At 45.7% G+C, this 23,468-nt stretch overlaps 1 protein-coding gene across 4 annotated transcripts in view; it reads left to right on the top strand.

Annotated features, from left to right (window-relative positions):
* The first annotated feature begins 8,091 nt into the window (after positions 1–8,091).
* The window catches only part of YAP1 (Yes1 associated transcriptional regulator), a 94,652-nt gene continuing 79,275 nt past the window's right edge, over positions 8,092–23,468 (top strand). For 2 of the 4 annotated variants that reach the window (XM_077484393.1, XM_077484392.1), the window contains exon 1: positions 8,093–8,514. In XM_077484393.1, coding sequence (XP_077340519.1) covers positions 8,287–8,514 — 228 coding nt within the window. In that variant the 5' untranslated portion in view covers positions 8,093–8,286. Of the gene's footprint in view, positions 8,515–23,468 lie in introns of all 4 variants that reach the window. The other 2 variants (XM_077484394.1, XM_077484391.1) reach the window with 2 other exon arrangements.

The raw sequence follows: 23,468 nt of genomic DNA, 5'->3' as shown, positions 1-23,468 counted from the left end.
ACCTAGGGGCAAAGTCAGACTTCGACACCTTTCCCACCGAATATCCTCTGGCTTACTGGGTCTTGAGGATGGATCACTGGCCAGAGCTTGCACAGTATGCAATTGAGCTACTGGCCTGTCATGCATCCAGCGTTCTTTCGGAAAGCACCTTCAGTGCTGCTGGTGGCTTTGTTACCGATCACAGGGTGCGCCTGTCTACCGACTCAGTTGATCGACTGACCTTCATCAAGATGAATCAGTCTTGGATCACCCACAGCTACCAAGTACCTGAAGCTGATGTAACCGAATATTTTTTTTTAAAATATCACATCCCTTCAAGACTGCCTATGCTGATGCTGAGTGACTGTCCTGTTATGTTGATTGTCTATCCTCTTCCTCCTCCGCTGATATGTTGGAAGAACATTTTTGGTTCTGGGTGATGCCACCAGCCCAATTTTTCTGCCCCTGTTTAACAGGGGCGTTTAATTACAATTTGTGATGCAATGCTTTGCAGCAGGGCTCATTCCTGCACCACAACTAGAGTATATGGGAGAGGTTGCAGTGTCGTGGCACCAGTGCCTAAGGCCCACTTTTTCTGCCCCTGTTTAACAGGGGCGTTTAATTACAATTTTTGATGCAATGCTTTGCAACAGGGCTCATTCCTGCACCACAATTAGAGTATATGGGAGAGGTTGCAGTGTCGTGGCACCAGTGCCTAAGGCCCACTTTTTCTGCCCCTGTTTAACAGGGGCGTTTAATTACAATTTTTGATGCAATGCTTTGCAACAGGGCTCATTCCTGCACCACAATTAGAGTATATGGGAGAGGTTGCAGTGTCGTGGCACCAGAACCAGTGCCTAAGGCACAATTTTTCTGCCCCTGTTTAACAGGGGCGTTTAATTAAAATTTTTGATGCAATGCTTTGCAGCAGGGCTCATTCCTGCACCACAACTAGAGTATATGGGAGAGGTTGAAGTGTCATGGCACCAGCACCAGTGCCTAAGGCCCAATTTTTCAGCCCCTGTTTAACAGGGGTGTTTAATTACAATTTTGGATGCAATGCTTTGCAGCAGGGCTCATTCCTGCACTCCAACTAGAGTATATGGGAGAGGTTGCAGTGTCGTGGCACCAGCACCAGTGCCTAAGGCCCACTTTTTCTGCCCCTGTTTAACAGGGGCGTTTAATTACAATTTTTGATGCAATGCTCTGCAGCAGGGCTCATTCCTGCACCACAACTAGAGTATATGGGAGAGGTTGCAGTGTCATGGCACCAGCACCAGTGCCTAAGGCCCAATTTTTCTACCCCTGTTTAACAGGGGAGTTTAATTACAATTTTTGATGCAATGCTTTGCAGAAGGGCTCATTCCTGCACCACAACTAGAGTATATGGGAGAGGTTGCAGTGTCATGGCACCAGCACCAGTGCCTAAGGCACAATTTTTCTGCCCCTGTTTAACAGGGGCGTTTAATTACAATTTTTGATGCGTTGCTTTGCAGCAGGGCTCATTCTTGCACTACAACTAGAGTATATGGGAGAGGTTGCAGTGTCGTGGCACCAGCACCAGTGCCTAAGGCCCAATTTTTCAGCCCCTGTTTAACAGGGGCATGTAATTACAATTCTTGATATAATAGTTCACAGGAGGGCCCGTTCCTGTGCCCACCCAGAGTAACTGTGAGGACTTATAGTGTTGTGGCACCAGCACCACAACCACCAAAGGTAAATTTTTCTACCACTGTTCAACAATGGCATGTAATTACATTTCTTGATATATTCGTTCACAGCAGGGCGCTCCAGCGCCCACCAAGAGTCACTTTGAGGGCTTACAATGTTGTGGCAACACCAACACCTTGTTCCGCCATTTCTGCAGAGCATATAGGGCAGGCCCCTACTTTCAAACATCCAACTTACAAACGTGGCCTGGGTATGGGGTTCCCCTTAATATCTGTACAAGACCCAAAGGGGCTGGTAATGGGCAGGGGGGGCTACCCATGCCATTTCTCTCAGTGATTTTCATCCATATTGCCAGAACCAGATAAAACATTAAAACCGGCAAGCAGTTTTAAATGACGTTATTTCCGTTAAATGTCATTTTGTGCAGGGACTGTTCTAAACACAGGAAACACGTGGCACTTCACAGGCATACTATAGACACCCCCCAGGCACGATATTTAAAGGAATATTTCACTTCTTTTTTTTCTCACTTTAATCGTCATTAAAATCAGTGCTCCTGCCAAAACGGCCATTTTTAAAAACATTTTAGGCATTGACCCATGTCCCCTGGAGCAGGAGCCAGGTCCCCAAACCCTTTTTAGGACAGTATCTTGCATATTAGCCATTAAAATTAGCACTTTTTATTTCAAACGTTTGAGTCCCATAGACTTCAATGGGGATCTAACGTTCGTACGAATTTGCGGTCCGTTTTAAAGTTCTGATGCGAACCGAACCGTGGGGTGTTTCGGCTCATCCCTACTGCTGACACTTGAAATGTCCCTCTCTAGATGATCCAGGGAATAGCCACTCGCAACTGGATACTTCAACTGTCGGATAAATCCTGGTTCATGGATTTAGCAGCCGACAAGTGATTCAAACTTAGCAAAGTCTCTGCCACAGTCTTGGTTGTAAAATTTTAGATGAACACAGAAAGTCTCACACAGAAACTTAGTTGTAACCGAAGGATGAAATTAGGAACTTTCTTACAGTACCAGAATCTTGCAGCCGGTCCGGCGATGCCATAAGAATGTGAATTTACTTGGTGTCCTTACAGCTCAGCTTACCGAGCAGTCAGCCTCGTGCATGGCCCTCTTCCAAAGAGTCCTCCCCTGGTTGCATTTTGAGTTGCTGGGCCTCTCCAAAAACAGAGACGGCACTGGACCACCTTGAAATCCTCCTTCCAGTCACTGCGCCTCGGACTAGCCAGCCCAAGACATGGAAAACAGATGGATCCGCACCCCAGGCCATGAGGGCCTCTGGGGGCTGGTCAGGAGGACCAGGACCACTGAGTCAGAACATACTTCTGGACCGGAACAAAAGAACCACGTGACTTCCGCACCTTAAAGTGGTTGTAAACCCTTACAAACCACTTTGACCTATACGAGAGCCGGCCGGCTCGTTTTTCTGTATTATACGATCGTATTCTTCTGTGTACATGTGAGTGCAATATTGTTTACTTTTTAATTTCCATTAAAATAAGAGGTTTTACGCTATGCGAGTGCCTTTCTGATTTTTTTATATGATACACGATATCCTCGTTCCTTGTCTGGAGGCTTTGCATCAAGGATAAAGGCTGTGTGGCTCATGTGACGGTTCATCCAGAACTCCTGTGCTTTTGCCCTGTTGATCTCATTGACACTGAGATCTATAATTCTGGTAAGCGGCCCCCCTTCTCACTGGTGGAGGTGATTGCTTGGATTCCCTTTAACACAGAGCATTGTGGGTGTCAATTCCATATTTTCACTTTGGAAAAATTAACACTATCCTTTGGATCATTATTTCTGGGACTTTTTCAGATTTTTTTCTAAAAAAAAAATTTTGTTGGCTTTTTTTCTTTAATATTGATAATTTATGTGATTTATATATAAGTGATATGTAATTTATGCTAACTATATTATGGGCACTGATTAAATTTTTTTGCCACTTATATGTTTAAAAGATATTACTCACTGATATAATTTATTTAAATCTTTAATTTTTCAAGCTATTTGTTTGTATCCCTTTTTGTCACTATTTTCCCTTGTGATTATTGATGAATTTTTGTGATTAGAGGTTTTTTTTTGATTAGAGGTTTTTTAGCGCAGCTCACTTTTTTCACCTATTCAGTCTATTATCGGAGTATTACGATTAGGGTTGCTGCTTGTAGGGAATTTATTTATATATTTTTTAATTTTTTTGAATAGCGCGGTTTACTCTTTTTATCGCACTTTGACCTACAGGTAAGCCTAGATTAAGGCTTACCTGTAGGTCCAAGCAATATCTCCTAAACCTACACAGTTTAGGAGATATTTGCCGAAAGACAGGCACCGCTGTCTACGGCGCATGCGCCGTAGACAGCGGCACGCAGGCGCACTGAGTGCGCCGCTGTCAACGGCGATATGCCGTGAGTGGCGGCTCTTGTGCGCATGCGCAGGTGTGACGTCATCGCGGCTTCGACGAATGACAGCGGCGGAGCAGCGAGAGCCACCAACAAGATGGATGCTCCGGACTACAGGGGACAGCGGTGACTTCGCTGGCTCCTGTGTCAGGTAAGTGACACATAATGGACTACTATGCGATGCATAGTAGTCCATTATGCTTTACCTTTGCAGGGAATCAAAGAGGAAGTAAACCCATCAGGGTTTACTTCCTCTTTAAGTACCCTCTCTCAGGATACACAGTGAGACAACGCACCCACTGATTGGCACAGAGAGAGAGATTGGTACCCAATGCGTCCAACCAGACTGCATTCCAATGCCTGTCAGAGGTGATACATGCACCTATGACCAGGCAGAACATAGTACAGTCCAGCCAAACTAAGGCCAGTATCACAATTTAGTGAAAACTATAGACCAAACTATAGTCTTGGGAAAAAACAAAATTTACAAACATAGCGCGTACTCTTCAGGAGTACTGGCGCTACACACACACACACACATATATATATATATATATATATATATATATATATATATATATATATATACATATATATATACATATACACACACATATATATATATATATATATATATATATATACATATACACACATATATATATATATATATATATATATATACATATACACACACATATATATATATATATATATATATATATATATATATATATATATATACAGTATCCCTGTAGGTGACAACCATGGGCAGATCAGGGTACCTATAGATACAGTAAACCTGTAGGAGACAACCATGGGCAGACCAGGGTCCATATAGATACAGTATCCTTGTAGGTGACAACCATGGGCAGATCAGGGTTCCTATAGATAGAGTATCCCTGTAGGTCACAACCAAGGACAGAACAGGGTCCCTATACATACAGTATCCCTGTAGGTGATTTCCATAGGCTGATCAGGGTCCTAATATATATATTATTCCTGTAGGAGACAACCATGGACAGATCAGGGCCCCTATATATATATATAGTGTCCCTGTAGGTGTCAACCATGGACAGATCAGGGTTCCTATAGATACAGTATCCCTGTAGGAGACAACCATGGACAGTTTGGGGTCCCTATAGATGCAGTATCCCTGTAGGTGACAACCATGGACAGATCAGGGTCCCTATAGATACAGTATCCTTGTAGGAGACAATCATGGGCAGATCAGGGTCCATACAGATACAGCATCCCTGTAGGTGACAACCATGGACAGATTATGGTCCCTATAGATACATACAGTATCACTGTAGGTGACAACCATGGGCAGATCATGGTCCCCATACATACAGTATGCCTGTATGTGACAACCCTCAACTCCTTGGAGTCCCTCTAGGTGACATCCAAAAAATAAGCACTTGACGTCTGCTCACAGTACATTTAAGTCATTACTTTAAATACTGTTGTTGCTGCCATAACCCCGGTATCCTCTTGTTCTGTAGGCAATTGTCTACAAAATAAAAAGGTCTCAGCAGTGCATTCGCTGCAAGATCACTTTTAGAGGGGGCGAGAGAGGTGCCCACCTCCCGTCTCTTTCCAGTCGTTTTCCCACTTACAAGGGAGATCGGTAAAGGTGTAACTGATCCGATCTGCTGGAGTGACGAGCAGGAAGTCGAGTGAGGGCAAGGTGGCCCCCACTCAGCTCCATGCCCTAGTAGGACTGGAGCGACATCTAACGTCACTTCTGCCTCACGGTCTTAAAGGGCTGATTTTTTTTTCTGTTAAGGCTGGGTTCACACCACAGCGATGCGGGAACGCCGCGAATCCGCAGCAATTTCCCGCATCGCATTACTCCCGCCGGCAGTTCACACTGCCCTATGCGAACGGCTGGGAGTGTCAATGATATGTTAATGACACCCCCAGATCCGTCCGCATATCGCAGTGCGATCTGCCGACTCGCACAGGAATCGGATCGCATGGTGTGAACACCCATGCGATCCGATTCTGTTGCGGACCAAAAAAAAGGGTCCCGTGCGAGTTTGCTGCGGGAGCGATGCGAATTCAGTATGGCTGAACTCACATCGCTACGGAGATCGGATGTGATTTGCACTGCAGTGCGGTGCGAATCACATCCGGATCTCCCCCCGCAGCAGTGTGAACCCGGCCTAAAGGTAAAATTTAATTTATTTATTTCTTTGCTATTAAAGGTAAATAAGAGATCTGGGGTCTTTTTGACCCCAGATCTCTCAATAAAGAGGACCTGCCATGTCCTACTCCTATTTCAAGAGATGTTTACTATTACGTGATAAAGAAATAAAAAAGTTTTTCTCCTTCACTGATGTGCACTGATGAGGCTGCACTGATGGGCACTGATGGACACTGAGACGGCAATGGTGTGCACTAATGAGGTGGCACTGGTGGGCACTGATGAGGCTGCACTGATAGGTGGCACTAATAGGCGGTACTAATGGGCACTGACAGGTGCCACTGATAGGCGATGGAGGAGGCCCGGGAAGTGCGGAGCAGAGGGAGGAGGAGACACCCCCTCCTGCTCCTCCGGGATAACAACTGAGACGCTTTTAGTTGCATCGGTTGTTATCCTCGGAGCCGCCCGCTCTAAATAACGGTACTGGGATGATGCCTGCAGCTGCGGGCATCATCCTGGTATAACCACCGAAAGCCGAGTACGCATATCTGCGTACACTCGGCGGGAAGGAGATATATATATTTTTAGTAGACACCCTAGAGAATAAAATGGTGGTTGTTGCAATATTTTATGTCACACTGTATTTGTGCAGCGGTCTTTCAAATGCAATTTTTTTTTTTTGTTACTTTAATGAATTAAAAAAAAAAAAAAAAACTAACCAGTAAAGTTAGCCCATTTATTTTTTTGTATAATGTGAAAGATTTTATGTTGCGAGAATCGTGATTTTTTTATTCTAAGCAAAAAAATAATGATTCTCATTTTGGCCAGAATCGTGCAGCTCTAGCGTCCACTGGTTTTAGCCGTTAGCAGGTCATTTGAGAATTTAAGGAGAGCTTTAGGTCATTTGAGATTTTTAAGTTTCTGCGGAGTGTTGAGGGCGAAATCCGGACTGAAGGGGATCAAGAAGCTTGTTCATGGTCAGATGGTCGCTCAGTCGGCTGTAGACGAGTCTTTCGGGAAATTTGGAGGAGAAGTTGGGTAAGAAGATGGGACGTAGGTTGTTAAGATTGGTGGGGTCCGGTGAGGGCTTTTGAAGTTGATGGGAGTTCTGACACTTCACAAAAGTCAGTGGCGGTGAGGGCTGACTTTTTTGACAGTTAAAGGGTTAATTGTTTGATTAGCCTGGTGACAATCGCTCTCAGGTGGCTGGCACCTAGATTGTGGTCCTGCTAGATGGAAAATCTTTGTGCTGGGCGCATTGTTACGTAAGTGGCATTGTTATGTAAGTGACAGCGTGGTGTGAGGTTGGCCGGTCCTTCGTCACGGGTTAGTGAGGAGGGAAGGGATCTGACACCCGCGTCCCTCACATATTGGTTATTGTTATTTACTTGGAGTAACATCATCTTTCACATTATACAAAAAAGTTGAGATAACTTCACTGTTTTTTTTTTAAATTAAAAAAATAAATAAAAATTCCCCAAAAATTGCCATGGCAAATACAGTGTGAAATAAAATATTGCAACGATCGCCATTTTATTCTCTGGGGTCTTTGCTACAACATATATATATATATATATATATATATATATATATATATATATATATATAATGTTTTGGGGTTCTAAGTAATTTTCTAGCAAAAAAATACTGATTTAAAGAAAAAGTTGCAGAGAAGGTATTCGGTGTCGCCGTAGATGGGGAAGAGCCGCGGTGTGATGAGCGCCCCCCTCCTCCCCATACACGGAGCTCTGAGCTCACAGTCCCGGGTGGTCTCCCTCCCCCAGCCCCGCCCCTCCTGTCCGCACAGCGGCGGAGTGGGCGTGGTTTGCCAAGCATGCCCCTCCCGCCCTGGGCGGCTCCCATGGCTGGGCGTGTCCCGTGGCGGAGGGTCACGTGGTGCGGGAAAAGTTTGTTGGCTCCCGCTGGGATGTGAGGAAAGTTTTAGTCGCAGTGAGTGGTGGAGTTCGGATCGGTGGTCGGGGCCCCGGGACAGGAGAGCGGGCCCCCCCGGGAGGTGACATGCTCGGACAGTGAGCGCCCCCTTCTCGGATTACTTAATATCGCCCGTAGAATGATGGAGAGCGGAGCCCAGCAGAACTCCTCGTCGGCCCCTCAGCCGCCCCCGGCCGGACACCAGATCGTCCATGTGCGGGGGGACTCGGAGACGGACCTGGAGGCGCTCTTCAACGCCGTCATGAACCCCAAAACCGCCAACGTGCCCCAAACCTTACCTATGAGGATGAGGAAACTTCCCGACTCCTTCTTCAAACAGCCCGAGCCCAAGTCCCACTCCCGCCAGGTACACCGCCAGGGGGGGCTCCTCGGCACCGGACACAGGGCTGGGGGGGGGGGGGGGGGACTGGGCACCTACCTGACTATGGGGGGTGGTGCTTAGTGGTCAACTTTTTTTTTGGGGGGGGGGCACACTGGTCACCTGACTGGGAGGGGGTTTGCTTAGTGGTCACCTGGGGGGGTTGTTTAGCGGTCAGCTGACTTGTGGGGCTGATGAATGGTCCCCTTGTGGATTGGAGTTCTGAATGGTCACCTAAGGGGGGCACAAAAGTAATCTGATTAGGGTGCTTAGTGGTTACCTAAGGGGGTCACACAGGACAGCTGACTTGGGGGTCCCAAATGGTCACCTGACACTGGATGGGGGCACACTGGTCATGTGACTGAGGGGGGAGGTTGGTTAGTGGTCACCTTTTTGGAGGGCACACTGGTCACCTGACTGGAATGGGGGATGCTGAGTGGTCACCTATGGCAATGGTTTTGGGGTTGCTGAGTCACAATCCAACTTGGGGGGTGGGGGGGGTTTAGTGGTAACCTTCTGGGAGGGGGGTTGCTTACTGGTCACCTGACGAGGGGGTGGTGTTGGGGTGCTGAGTGGCAATCCAATTATATGGGGTTTAGTGGTCACCTTCTGGGAGGGAGGTTTGCTTAGCGGTCAGGTGACTTGTGGGGGATGCTGCATGGTCACCTTGTGGATTTGGGGTTCTGAATGGTCCCCTGACTATGGGGAGGGTGGGGTGCACACAGATCTCCTCACAGTTGATGGAATGGGGTGCTCACCTATGAGGGATGCGCTGGTCACCTGACTTCCTGCTGTTCTGCCATTGGTTTCCCATGTCTTGGGTTGCTGATTGAAATTGGACCTCCCTAAATGGAGGGGGTGCTGGTGACGACATCACAGCCTGTAGGGGGCGCTGAGACTTGGTTGGGGGGGGGGGGTGTAGATTGAGAAGAATGCTTGGACTACTCTGGTGTTCCAGGAGGTGAGGACCTGTGGGGGGGCACTGGACACAATGTAATCCATCCTGTTCATATGAACTATGGGGGAGGGGCTAATGGTTTGGGGGGAGGGGTTCCTGCTGTAACCTTAGCTTGCCCCCACCCCCCCTTTACATGGAGATGATGTGATGGAATTTGGTGGCTGTCGTCTTTAACTGTGGACGGAGATGATATTTGAGAGTGGTTATAATTTGGGGGGGAGGGGGGGTCACCCCCAAAAGCAGATGTTTGGCCCAGCATCCCCGTACACTACACCAGGCACTGCGGGCCTATTGACTCTGAGTCTTGCTGGGCCTTTACCAAAACTGAGTTTACTTTCTGATACATTCCCCCCCCCCCCCTTATATCTTCTTGACTGTATCGGGGTGATATTGGCTTTGGCTGTCAGTGTTGATTCACAACTTTCCCCTCCATTCTAGTCACTGACCCACTATGAGGCCTGGCCCACACCTTTTTGTGTTTTGCAGAAACAAACTACAGTCCATGTAACATGGTTTCCTATGGGTCACATTCACATCTTTGTGTTTTTAAATTTTATTTTATTTATTTTTTTGGAAAGGGTCAGGGACTTTGCCCGCAGAAGGTTGCATTTTTGGTTCCATAGGCTTCAGTGGAAACGCGGTGGAATTGCATGAAAGAACGCAGTGCTTGCTTTTTTTGATGTGTTCTTGCTGGTTTCTCCCGCATGGCGGCACACATCCCAAAAAATGCAAAACGTGTCAGGAGCACCCTGCATAGGTGTGAGCCCGGCCTCGCTACCCAGCAGAACATTGACAGGACCATCGCCTGGGCCACCAATAACTCGGTCACACCGGGGTAGGAGGACCTCTCCAATCATGGACTGCCTGCTATACATGAGCGGGGAGCGGTCTGGTACACGCTGTGCGTTTTGTGTGTCTTTGTATTCGTTTTGTTCTTGCCTACAATGTTTGGCGTTACAAGTTGCGAAGCTTCCATGCGGTCATTGGAAGTCGCTAGGTTTGGAAGGCTCCCGAAGTGTGAAGGCGGCCTTCAGTACACACTGTGTTTATCGTCTCTAGACTCCCTAATGGGCTTGTTAGGGGCTGAGAACCCATACATGGGCATTGAGGGGGTCTTTGTGGTTACCTAGGGACCCTTTTAATTAGACAAAAATGGACCAGAGCATTTTTATTTTATTTTTTTCTTTAGATTTTTGCAGAGCGCAGCAGTGTGAACAGGCCCCATCTAGAACTTGGGCTTTCACGTCTCTTGCATTTGTAGCTCTTGAGCCCGGGTGTGTTCTGTTTCTAATCTGGACCCACCTGCAGTGATCCCGCCATCAAGCTCTTTCTGTATTTGGCCAGTCATAACTAGCGGTGGCATTCCAAATCCTGCAGCCGCACACATATAAGGGGTGTGTTAACATGTGGCGTGGATAATGCGTCAGCCACTAATGATTGGCCCGGTGCAATGAGAGCTTCCTGGCGGGTATTGCTCAAGTGTGTCCTGACTGGGATCGGAGTATGTGAGCTCATCCCTAGTTATGGCATGCACAGGGCCCAAGGTATCTGGTGTGTGTTTGCAGAGCGCTATATTTGGGGGGCTGGACTTTTCCCCAGCGCGTTCCGAGTGCTTCATAAATGGCTTTAATGTTTCTGAAATTTGCACAAAACACAAACTAATGCTGTAAGTATTTCAGTCAACACTCAAGTGAGCTTGGCCTATGGGCTTGCTCACATGAGCTTTGGTCTCTGGAGAGCGATCTGTTTGGATCGCTCTTCAGAGGGCATTTGACAGGCAGTGCGGAGGAGTTGTATCCCTTCTTCGCCTGCTTATACCCCTCGATGCTGCAACCGCAAACATGGGGGTATAATTTCTACCACAGCCACGAAAAACAAAGCCTCATGGACGTGGCATTTGTAAAAACCCCCGGCTGCTGCCTCTGCAGTTATAAGGGGGGGTTTAAGGGTGAGACTAAACTGCAAAGATTTACTACCCCAAAATAATCAGACTCAACCAGCTGGATGAGATCTGTACTCTGATTAAAGGAACCCGTCAACGTTTTCTGCTAAATGTAGAAACTTGATTTAAAGTTTAGCGGGTTTGTCTTGAACAATGCAACTTTACCAAACTGGTAACAGAATCACAAATTTTCAGCTTTAAATTATTATTATACACGAGTTATAAAGCGTCAACAGTTTACGCAGCGCTTTACAATGTAAAGGGGGGACAGCACAATTCCAGAAGGGACGGGAGGGCCCTGCTCATAGAGCTTACATTCTAAAGGGAGGGGGTGGTGGTACAAAAGGTAATAGATGCAGAGAATGATTTGATGGGGGATGAATCATAATTAAAAGTAAACAAACGAATGGACTTTAATTGTCAGGCTCTTGAAGTTTTTGAAGGTGTCGGGAAGAGGGGTGGTTGCCGGTTTGGTGACTGTGAATTGCCCGCGTGATTCCAGAAGTTGCTTTTGAGTGAAAAAGTAACAGCAACAAGCAATCCGTCTCCATTTCTCTCCAGGGCCAAAGCGGCTTCTTCCACTCCTAGCTGGAGGCAGTGTGGTGGGTGGGTGGGGGGTGGAGAAGTTTGCATGTACAGTCCTGTAACTCCCACATCTGAGAGGGAGAAGGTGGGGGAGGAGAAGGGAGCTGGGCTTTATACTGCGGGTCCTGTGTAGTAATGGTGCTCTGGAAGTCATTTATTAATAGCTTTATATGGTTGTTCCCTAGCTGCCTCTGATCTTTCAGCTCAGCCTTTAAGACTTAACTCCTTGAGTGCCTTCCACATCTGCAGTCTTCCTGCAAAACAAATCCTTTTTATTTTATTTTTTTCCATTCACCATATTGTTTTTAGGTTGAGACCTTTTTTTTTCCCAGTTTTAATCCCTTCGGATGACGTTAACTTTGACCGTGTATGAGTGGTTTGTTTTGATTCCTCTTCGGGACTTTGCTGAGTCTGGTCTGCACACTCTGAATGCACCAGACTATTAGTTGCAGTTTTGAAACAGGAGATCGGACACTGCTGGAGGCAATGGGGGGGGGGGTTGGGAGAGAGCGAGAGAGAGAGAGAGAGAGGACGGTACCGCCAGCTATTTAAAACCTGTCTAGCAGAAAACTTGGAATTCCGCTTGGATCCAGATCTCACCTCTGGCTATGGAATCTAACGTTTTCCAAAAGGCTTTGTTTAATGTGGACACAAGCGTGCTCTTGTAGATCTGGAAATGAGAGGAGAAGCGCTTGGCTTTTTAGAATTGAAACGTTTCAGTTTAGTAAAAATTTCTGAAGAACGGGATTTACATTTTATTTTTTTTCTCTAAACTGGATTGGTAGCCAAGCTTGATTTCAGGGTTGTAGGAGTGGGCAAAGATGTGTTCATTTTAGAACTTTTTAGCAAAAATAAAATGCTGTTAATCATCTATTTTTTTTTTTTTTTTTCAAACTAAATAGGTAACCAACCATATGTGTTACACACACTTTAAAAAAATAAAATAAAATCGTGTGTGTATATATTATTACACAATACACACACTTTTATTTTCCAGGGTTATAGAGTTGAACAAACATGTTTTGATTATTTAGGACTTTTCAGAAAGGGAAATATTATTAAATTCAATTGACCAAGTACTCTGAAACTGCTTTATATTGTGTATGGAGCTGTTGGTTCACAACTTGAAACGTTATGCACTTATCTACTTGAATAAAATCACTTAAATGTATTATAATAGTGAAAATAGTTAAATGTCCAAGTCTAGTAAAAAGGGGGGGCGGTGGTTGAGTTAAATGTCCTATTCCAGTATATGACAACAAAAAACAAATGTCTTCCAGTATGGAAACAAATCTGTTACATGTCTTCAAGTATAAAAATATATTAAAGTCAGTTAAATGAAAAGTTTTCTTGTAGAGCAGTTAGGACCTCTTCGTGCAAGTCTTTTCTGTTTTCATCACTTTCTAAATTGGTTTAGCTTGGGGTGTGTGTGTGTGTGTGTGTGTGTGTGTGTGTGTGTGTGTGTGTGTGTGTGTGTGTGTGTGTTTTTTTTTTTCCTCCTCCTCAGGGGCTCAACCAATTAAATTTAAAAGGGGGGGGGGAGTGCGATTTGTTTTGTAGAAGATCAGTCCTGGCTTCCAGCTTTCCCGTTGTTGGCCCCAGGGTGGAACGCAGGAGGGAATAGATCCAGGGGGAGGGGCCTGCCTTTAAAAAGAACTTGGAAGTATAGGAATGTTTTTAGGACGGATCTAAGAGCTACTAATTTGGAATCAATTTACTGATGGATTGCAGTTGATTTATTGAAAAAAAAAAAAGCTTTGCAAGTCCAATGGTTGCTGCTACTTCCAACTAAAAAATAGTTGTGTGGTATATAGATTGTAAGTATATAGAGACCACCCTTTGGATGTACATAGAAGTGTCTGTCTTTAGTTTGTGGATGGAGGAGGTAACACTTCCCTTCCCCCAATATGATGATCACAAACGAACTTCCCTCTGCCCATGGCCACCCAGGCGCTCTCTCTTTCTCGCTCTCTCTGCTCGAAAAGCAACTCTGTGATTTGTCATAGTTCTCAGCGTTTGTTAAAAGCCCTTCTCATGGATAAATAAAACTTTAATCTGCAGCGGGGCCAGAAATTTCCATAAGCATTCACAACTTTTTTTTTTTTTTTAACAATCTTCAGTGTACTTTAGACTCGGCATTTCATTGTTTTGCTTGCTGAACTGCTGACTTGTGCGCAGTATGAGAGTTTGCACTTGCAGGTTAGAAATGGGGTTGTTTTTAATGATCTGTTACAGCACAAGTTGCATTAAAAAAAAAAAAAAAAAAAAAAAGTTCTGCCATTCACTAATCTGGAGATAGAAATTCCGTGTCTTCAATAGCTGGAGATAAAAGACACAGAGCCTGAGAGATTTCACATTGTATCAGCAATCTATATTTAGTAGGGCAAGACCTATTTATATTGTTGGCCATAAAGACTGAGGAGAGGCTGGGTAGATGGCGGTGACTTTCAAGGTCCACGAAACCTTAAAGGAAAAGGATAGTATATTTTTAAGTAAGGGCTTGGTGTGTGTGTGTGTGTGTGTGTGTGTGTGTGTGTGTGTGTTTTTCAGTGTTAAAATAATTGATTTATACATTTATGATCTTCCTGTTTTCCTAGTTGTGCATAAGGTCCTTAGAGTATTAAAGGTGAACTCCAGGTATGGCTTATTTTTTTTATGTATACATGGTCCAAACCTGGTCAACTCCTGGTGGAAGTGGAGAACCTCTGTGGTAGCTGCTGCTTCTACAGTGATCCTCACGATCTTTTGGATCCTGTACCCTTATGCAAAGTAACCGGGGGGGGGGGGGGGGGTGCCTGCTTGGAACGGGCACCGTTAAGGCAACCTATACACTTTTTTAATGAACCTGGGGGAAAAAAAAAAACACTGACCCAATTTCCCCCATCCATACATTGAAGGTGGATGGAGGATTCCTCTCATTGTGTCATTGCATTCTGACAAAGGGGAGACTTCCCTGCCAGCAGAATACAGTGATCAGCAATGCAGGCTATAGCCTAAACTGCTGTTTGTGTGGAGCAAAACAGGGCAGTTGTGCAGAAGTTGACTGGTAGATCGACTTCTATACAACCACAGTGCCCATCCCATATGTGGATCAAATTTTCATCCATGTATGGCCAGCTTAAAAAAGTATGGCCAAAGCTCTTCTGGCTATACTTATCCTGTAGGTCAAAAGGAGTGCACTTTGTTCTGCACTCCTGTAACCCAGAATCGGCCAACAGCGTGCCAGAAGTCCACTGTCGCCTGATGTCACAGAGCCGATCCAGGCTCTTTAGGGATTCTGACAATGTCTATCTGGCCAAATGCCTGACCAGCAGTGAGAGCTGGAGGAGTAATGAGTCTGTGACTGACAGTCACTGCTATGTGCTCAGAGCAGACCCAAGACCTGAGTGATCGGCAGTCTTTGATTGCTCATTTCTCAGGTAAAAGGGACAGATGCAGCAGCGGATCGATGCTGCACTTCTTTTAACCACTTCCTGACCGCCAGCCGTACATATACTGCGGCAAGGTGGCTCTATAACGCAAATCATGTACCTGTATGTGATTTTTTTTTCTTATATAGTGACCAGGGGGGGGGGGCGTGCCGCCAGAGCCGCAACCACGCTCTGATTGGCCGCAGGGGGGGCTATCAGCAGGCCCAGAAGACACTGCTGACCACCTGCTGTTCTGTCAGGCATGGACACTGATTCGTTGTTTCTGCTAATCAGGAACGGGTCAACCCGTTTGAATCGGCACACCCCACGATCCGCGTAAGGTGCTCCGCTGCCTCGGCCTTAAGAGCGGCAGCCATCTTGGTACACCCAGCGGCCGTTTAAATGTGATCGCTCCATCAAATGACGGATTGATCACTTGTAAGTCATGGCGTCATGTCATGATGCCGGTTCCTCTCCCCTCTGTGTACTGATCTGTACAGTGGAGGGGAGAGATCAGATGGAAGCAGCTCTGTGGGCTGGATCTATAGCGCCCACAGCGCTGCTCTGTGACCATTGCAGTCGCGTCCATCCATGCTCAACCATCCCTCAATACCCTGCCATGCTCAGCCATACCCAGCCATACTCGGCCAGTATACAGTGGGGGAGATGACGTGGATATTACTGAGATGTCCATTACAGTGGGGACTATATATATGGTGGTGGAATTTTCACAGGTTTTTGCAAATTCAGTTATTTGCTGATCCGAAAAATGATCCGATCTGAGGAATGATCCGATCCGTGAGTTTTTTTTTGATCCGTTGCATCACTAGTGTCCATGCAGTGAGCCCACCCCCCCCTGCACAGTAAGAAAGCACAATTGGGGAATACGCGTAACCCTTTGCCCCTGGTGTTCACCCCTTCCCTGCCAGTGTAATTTATACAGTGTCATTGCATATTTTTAGCACTGATTACTGTAATGTCACTGGTTCCCAAAAAAGTGTCGGCTGTGTGTCCAATCTGTCTGCTGCAATGTTGCAGTCCTGCTAAAAATCGCCGATCACTGCCATTGCAAGTTAAAAAAAAAAAGCCATATATTCCCTATTTTGTAGACACTATCACTTTTGTGCAAACCAATCAATATACACTTATTGGGATTTTTTTCCAAAAATATGTAGCAGAATACATATTGACCCTAAATTGATGAAGAAAAGTGTATATATACCCCAGATATCTCCATAAATGGCCATTGGTACATTTTGGTCATTTTGTAATTTTTCCTGGTTAATTGCAACTTTCTAAATATCCTACCTGGGTTTACACAAATGTTTCTCCTTTTTAAAGTAAACATATTGCCGCAGTTGGGGCTCGTTCACAAGGGGGTGGAAAAGGAAAGGTGGATGAGATGTGTTTTTATGGACCACCCACCTGAACAAGGCAATACAGCTGTTCAGGGCTGGTGCCCATGCTGTAAAAAGTTAAATTACCCTTTTGGCAGGCTGTACTGCAACTGTGTTGCGGCATGGTGGTTCAGCATTTTGAGGGTTAAAACAGATGTGAGATATCAAATGCCCTCTGAAAGTGATCCAATGCGGGTTGCTTTTTAGAGGAGCGGTAGGATACCATACATTGTGAACACTCCATCAGGCAGGTTTCACACTATATTATCATGCGGCTCCCAGCAGGGGTTCGGTGCGTCCTGGTTCACCGTTTTCAGGTCAGATTTCAGCCCGAATTTTTGGCTGAATTCAGACCTGAAGCGGACCAAAAGACGCACAGGGCTCCTGGCAAATTCGTGCCGGAGCCGCAGCGGAGACGTGCGAACTGACTCCATAGAGAGCCTTTCAAAATCTCCTGCTGATGCTAACTGTTTGCGGGGGACCCTACACAATAGTGTGAACCTGGCCTTGGGGGTCTTGTCTGCTCCATTCAACAGGGAATCTGAACAGATCACCTGCTAAATCAGAGCGGAGTAGAGGCGTAGAAAGGGGGATGTTAGAAGCAAATAATGTCCTGTAGAACTGCAGTGAAAATTGTGCCCTCTTGCATTGGTGGTCAGTAGTGGAAGGGACCCTTTATATTGGTGGTGGGGTTGCACTGAATGAATGACTTGTATAGCGCTACCTATGCGAACTGAATCATCTCAGGGCACTTTCTTGCCACCGGTGTCCATCTACAGCTTTTTTTATGCGGTCCTTTAACCTGTAGGGTCCCGACGCACTTACAACATTGACATACACATATTATGGCCAAGTTTTTTGGACAGGGTTTAATTAACCTACCAGCATGTCTTTGGCACTGATACCACTTTTTTTAAGACTGAGTAAAAGTACCGATATTTAAAAAAAAAAAAAAAAAAAAATATATATATATATATAATATAATTTTTATATATATTTTTGTCGTGACAGTAGCACTAATATGCAGCACTGATGGCACATGGACTGTTAGTAGTGGCTGTTGGCTGCTTTATTGAAAGCTATACAGGGAGATCTGTGCTTGTAAACCCCACCCCCCCCACCAGCCACACCGATCATCCCTGACTGCCCAGGTATTGGATGAAGCATTTGCACGGGTACAAGTACTTGTGCAAATGCTTGGTATCAGTGCAACCCTAATTGGTGGCTGGTGGAGAAGGTAACCTTACACAGGTTACGAGTGTAAAAATGCCTTCTAAAGGCTCATTTTGCACTAGCGGTAGCCCTCTAAAGAGTGATCCATGAAGGATTGCTTTTCAGAGGCATTTGGCAGGCAGTGCAAAGGTGTTATGTCACTGCCTGTTATAGCCCCTAAAAGCCTGCACTGCAATTGGATGTAGTTGTGGGGTGGCCCCTTTCTCTTGATTGGTCACATTCGGAGAACGGTGCTGCCCACTAAATGCTCTGTGGAGGATCATTTTTGCAAGGTAGGACAGCAGGCTGCCTTTGCAGCATGTGGGGGTTAGCAAAAATGCAGCGCAACTGTCTTTTTACTGCCTGCAGCCAACTGCATCCCACTGAGTAGGAGATAGTCTGACACATTGGGGTAGGGAATTCCATAGGATGGGAGAAGTTCTGGAGTCGAGCATAGAGGAGTTGATGAGGGAGCTAGAGAACAGGCGTTCTTGGGAGGAACAAAGAGAACGATTTGCTATTTTGAGACTAGGTTAGCCACTTCAGGCCCATAAATGGAGCTTTCTTTTGGTGCTATTTGATCACCTGTGTTTTTTATTTTTTGTGCTATAAACAAAGATTGACAATTTTGAAGAAGAAAAATGGAGTTTTTGCTATAATGCATATCCAAAAAATGTAATCTAAGAAAAACAAATTTCATGATTCATCATTTTAGGCCAATCTATATTCTTCTACCTATATTTTTGGTTAGGCTGTTCCACGTGTTCTGCCTCTGTAATCGAATCCGCCCGACTTGCCGCCGTATAACGAAGGCGACTGGTCGGCAAGCAATTGGTGATGTAGCTGGGGGGCCAAGTTGTGGATGGCTTAGTAAGTTGTTAGTTTTGTGAATGTAATTTGTTGGGGGTGTGGCTGTCGGAGGGATTGGCAGAGAGGGGTAGCGGACACAGAGTGGCTCGTAAGGTGGAGGAATCTGGCAGCAGCATTCATGGTGGACTGAAGGGGGGTGAGGGGAATATGCCTGGTACACATGATGAGATTACTGGACAAATCGTGCTTTTTTTTTTTTTTTTTTTTTTTTTTTCCATATCGTAAATGGAAAGTTACGAAAATTCTTGTACGGCAGAATAAAAATTCGGAAGTGAAATAATGTTGTAGTGTATTATCGTACATCAAGGGACACAGAGCCATAGTAGTTACTATGTGGGTTATAGGTCCACCTTCAGGTGATGGACACTGGCACGCCCTAGACAAAAAGTGCCCTCTCTATATAACTCCTCCCACTACTGGGAGTACCTCCGTTTTTTTGCCAGTGTCTAAGGTGTTGGTCACGAGTAAAGATGTGCTGAGCTCCACTGGAGCAATCCTTGCTGGGGCCAGCCATGCTGACCGGATCCATTCAAAGAGTGTCTTTTGGCCGAATTAAATGGTACCCGGGCCTCATATCAGTAAAAATTAAAGCTGTGTACTATTATCAGATGATCGCTTTGAAAACGGTATTTTTCGTACAATTTTCTGATCTTGTGTACCAGCCAATAGCCTATGTAAAGGTAACCCAATGAGGAGGGAGTTGGAGTAGTCGAGGTGAGAAAACACCAGAGAGTGGATTAGGAGCTTTTGTGGTGTCATTGGTTAGGACGGGGCGTATTTTGGAGATGTTGTGGTGGTTGAGGCGGTAAGCTTTGGAAAGTGATTGGATGTGGGGCTGAAAGGAGAGTGCAGAGTCCTGTTTGGAACACTTGACCTCCTGCTGCTGGAAATCGTACAGCAATGTAATGGTGGGTCGCACACGTGACCATTTTCTTTTCAGTGCATTTCATTTGTGAAGCGAAGATCGTCTGGGTTCTGTTGCAGAAAGAGAGAAAATCTGGGGTTCCGTAGCATCTCCCCATATATCTTACATTTCTATATATACGTTAAAGCGGGAGTCCGCCGGGACTCCGCGTTTTTTTTTTTTTTTTTTTTTTTTTAAAGTCAGCAGCTACAAATACTGCAGCTGCTGACTTTTAAAATAGTGACACTTACCTGTCCAGCGCGCCCGCGATGTCGGCACCCGAAGTCGATCTCTAGATCGACACTCGAGTGCTGCCGCCGCCATCTTGGGTATGGGAATCAGGAAGTGGAGCCTTTCGGCTTCATTTCCCGGTTCCCTACTGCGCATGCGCGAGCCACGCTGCGCAATGAGGACGGTCCCCACTGCCTCTGGGATCTGTGTGTTTCCCAGCAGGCAGCGGGGCACTTGCGGAAGGGGGCGGGCACTTGCGGAAGGGGGCATAATGTACGCCCCTTTCCGCAGAGAGCTAGCCCGGAAGTGGGTGCAGTTACCTGGATTATCCAGGTAACTGCACCCCCCTCCCCCCTGAAAGGTGCCAATTGTGGCGCCGGAGGGGGGGAGGAATCCGATGAGCGGAAGGTCCATTTTAAGGTGGACCTCCGCTTTAAAGTGGTTCTAAAGGCAGATTTTTTTTTTTTAAATCTTCATGCATGCTATGCATTAAGATAAAGTGTGCAACAGCCCCCCTAACAATTACCCAAGCCCCATCTTGATCCAGCAATATTGCATAAGAGCCCTGGCTGTCTGGGGACTCTCCCTTATTGGCTAAGAAGTCAGTGAGCAAATGAGGAGGCGAGGCCAAGCCTGGGCTCTGTGTCTGAATTGACACACACAGCTCGGCTCAGGTGCCCCCATAGCAAGCTGCTTTCTGTGGGGGGCATGGGGGAAGGGCCCAGGAGTACCGACGAAGAACCCAAGAAGAGGAGGATCTGGGCTGTTCTGTGCAAAACTATTACACCAAGCAGGCAAGTATAACATGTTTGTTTTTTAAACAGTAAAAAACAAGATTTTAGTATCTCTTTAATTCCACAGCACAACAATACCTGACCATGGGGGCCCTAAGATGTTGAATAACAGAGTTTGTCTTGCAAGATTATGTAGCCTTTGTGTGAAACTCTGAGGTTGGTCCAAAGTACTCTGTGTAATCTGAAAGTGCCATTAAGGGCAGCATTTCTCACCATGGTTCCTTGGGATCCCAAGGTTCCTTCAGACGGTGCTGGGGGGATCCTTGAGCTATGATCAATTTTGTGTATCCCAGATAAGTAACCACTGAAGCCAGTTATGTTTTTAGCTACGGATTCTGGTTATTTCTGATAAAGGCTATGCCACCTTGTGTGTAGTTGCCCTTGTATTAGATTATTGCTCGTTGCTGCTGGGCTCTGTGTAGCCAACTTATTGCTATTACTCTGGTTTAGATGGCAACTTTGTAAATGTAACTGCTTAGGGTCTGTCCGATTGCAGTTTTACTGCTACAGGGTGCAGACTCTATGTCCACCAGCACCCGCCGATTTATCCGACAGAGTGCAAACATTGCAGTCCGCTGTTCTGACAGGAGGGAATGCATGGATCCTGTGTCTCTTAAAAGCAGGGACATGGATCTATGTCTTCCTCCTAGTAAAAGCTCCTCCCAGTTTAGAAAATCACAGGCTAGGAACACAGTTAACACTTTGATCGCCCCTGATAACCCCTTCCCAGCCAGAGTCAGTACAGTGACAGTGCATATTTTTAGCACTGATCACTATTAGTGTTGCTGGTCCCCAAAAAGTGTCAATGTCCACTGCAATATCTCAGTCCCGCTATAAGTCGCTGGATGATGCCATTGCTAGTAAAAAATAATATCCCAGAGTTTGTAGATGCTATACCTTTTTGTGCAAACCAATCAAGATACGCTTATTGGGATTTTTTTTTTTAAACAAAAATATGCAGCAAAATACATATTGGCCTACATTTTATAAAAGAATTTTAATGAGTTTAATCATTTATTTGACCCCTTCAACTCATGACTTAGTACTTGATGGTAAACCCAATCAGAGATCAGACTTTCTTGTAGTTGGCCACCAGGTTTGCACACATCTCAGGAGGGTTTTCGGCCCACTTCTCTGCAGATCCTCTCCCAGTCAGTGTTTTGGGGCTGATGTTTAACTCGAACATTCAGCTCCCTCCACATATTTTCTGTGGGATTAAGGTCTGGAGACTGGCTAGATCACTCCAGGACCTTAATGTGCTTATTCTTCAGCCACTCCTTTGTTGTCTTGGCTGTGTGTTTTTGGGTCATTGTCACCCATCCAAGACCCATTTCCAATGCATTGGCTGAGGGAAGGGACTTCTCACCCAAGATTTGAGGATACGTTGTGGGCCCCGTCCAGGGTGGATAAAAATCTATTTAAATTGTGTGCTTTTTTTTTTTTTTTTCTTGTTTTTATCAAATTGATTTTCTACTCCAAAGGCATATTAAAACCAATCTAAAAAGATACATTAATAATTTTAGTTTATTCAGCATTAAATTGAGCTTGGTTATATAGCATGAGGCTGTATATTCTGCAATATTTACATTTTGGTAAAGTCCTTCAATGAATCCAAGCTCTGCAAGCTGAGATAACGTGCATTGCATTGATGCATTCACACAATTTCACAGTAACCATGAGATGAAACAAAGTTCAGGAATATTCCTTTTATCCCATTGTTTTGGAAAGCTATGTACACTACAAACTGTATGATTATTTGAAGAAAAATGCATCTGTACCAGGCTCTAAGTGTGAGGAGGAAGGGCAAGCAGTAAAAAACAAAAGTGAAACCTAAGCAGCTGACAAACCTTGTGATCTCTCTGCACATATCTTGAAGAGCTTTATTCCTCCCTTGAGGAGCAAAATGTCAGCAATCCATAAAAGAGACCCAGTTTGGGAATATTTAACCTGACGGCTTATTCTAAGTAGGAAACCTTTTTTATTTTGTTTGCAAATATTAAATATTCTAACTACCAGCAAGAATGGGTCTTTACATTTAAAGAGCACCTGTCATTTCAGATCCATCATGACAGCGTCCGTTAGCGGACATCCACTCGCCTGCTGCCGCCACGTCCCTCGCCTTGTGTCACTGCCGCATCACTAGCCGTTCCATTAAAGTAAATGGGACTGTTGGTAAATCAACAGCGGGTCAGAGGAGGAGCTGCTCTGGGACAGAGATGATGGTTTCTCTTTAAAAAGTATGATTTAAATCAATCTACCATGGCCCCGCCCATCGTCCCTTTGATCCGGTGAAGTTGTCCTGTCCCCTTAGCAGAAAAACACCCCCAAAGCATAATGTTTCCACCTCCATGTTTGACGGTGGGGGTCATAGGCAGCATTCCTCCTCCTCCTCCTCCTCCTCCTCTCCTCCTCCTCCTCCTCCTCGTCCTCCTCGTCCTCGTCCTCGTCCTCGTCCTCGTCCTCGTCCTCGTCCTCGTCCTCGTCCTCGTCCTCGTCCTCGTCCTCGTCCTCGTCCTCGTCCTCGTCCTCGTCCTCGTCCTCGTCCTCGTCCTCCTCCTCCTCCTCCTCCTCCTCCTCCTCCTCCTCCTCCTCCTCCTCCTCCTCCTCCTCCTCTCTCGCCCAGTCTCTCCTCTCCTCTC

The sequence above is a fragment of the Lithobates pipiens genome, unplaced genomic scaffold, assembly GCF_037356315.1.
Source record: "Lithobates pipiens isolate NorthernLeopardFrog02 unplaced genomic scaffold, aLitPip1_a1.2 Scaffold_16, whole genome shotgun sequence".
In the NCBI taxonomy this organism is placed as follows: Eukaryota; Metazoa; Chordata; class Amphibia; order Anura; family Ranidae; genus Lithobates; species Lithobates pipiens.
The sequence above is the reverse complement of the archived record's forward strand: the minus strand, read 5'-3'. Positions and strand labels throughout refer to the sequence as shown.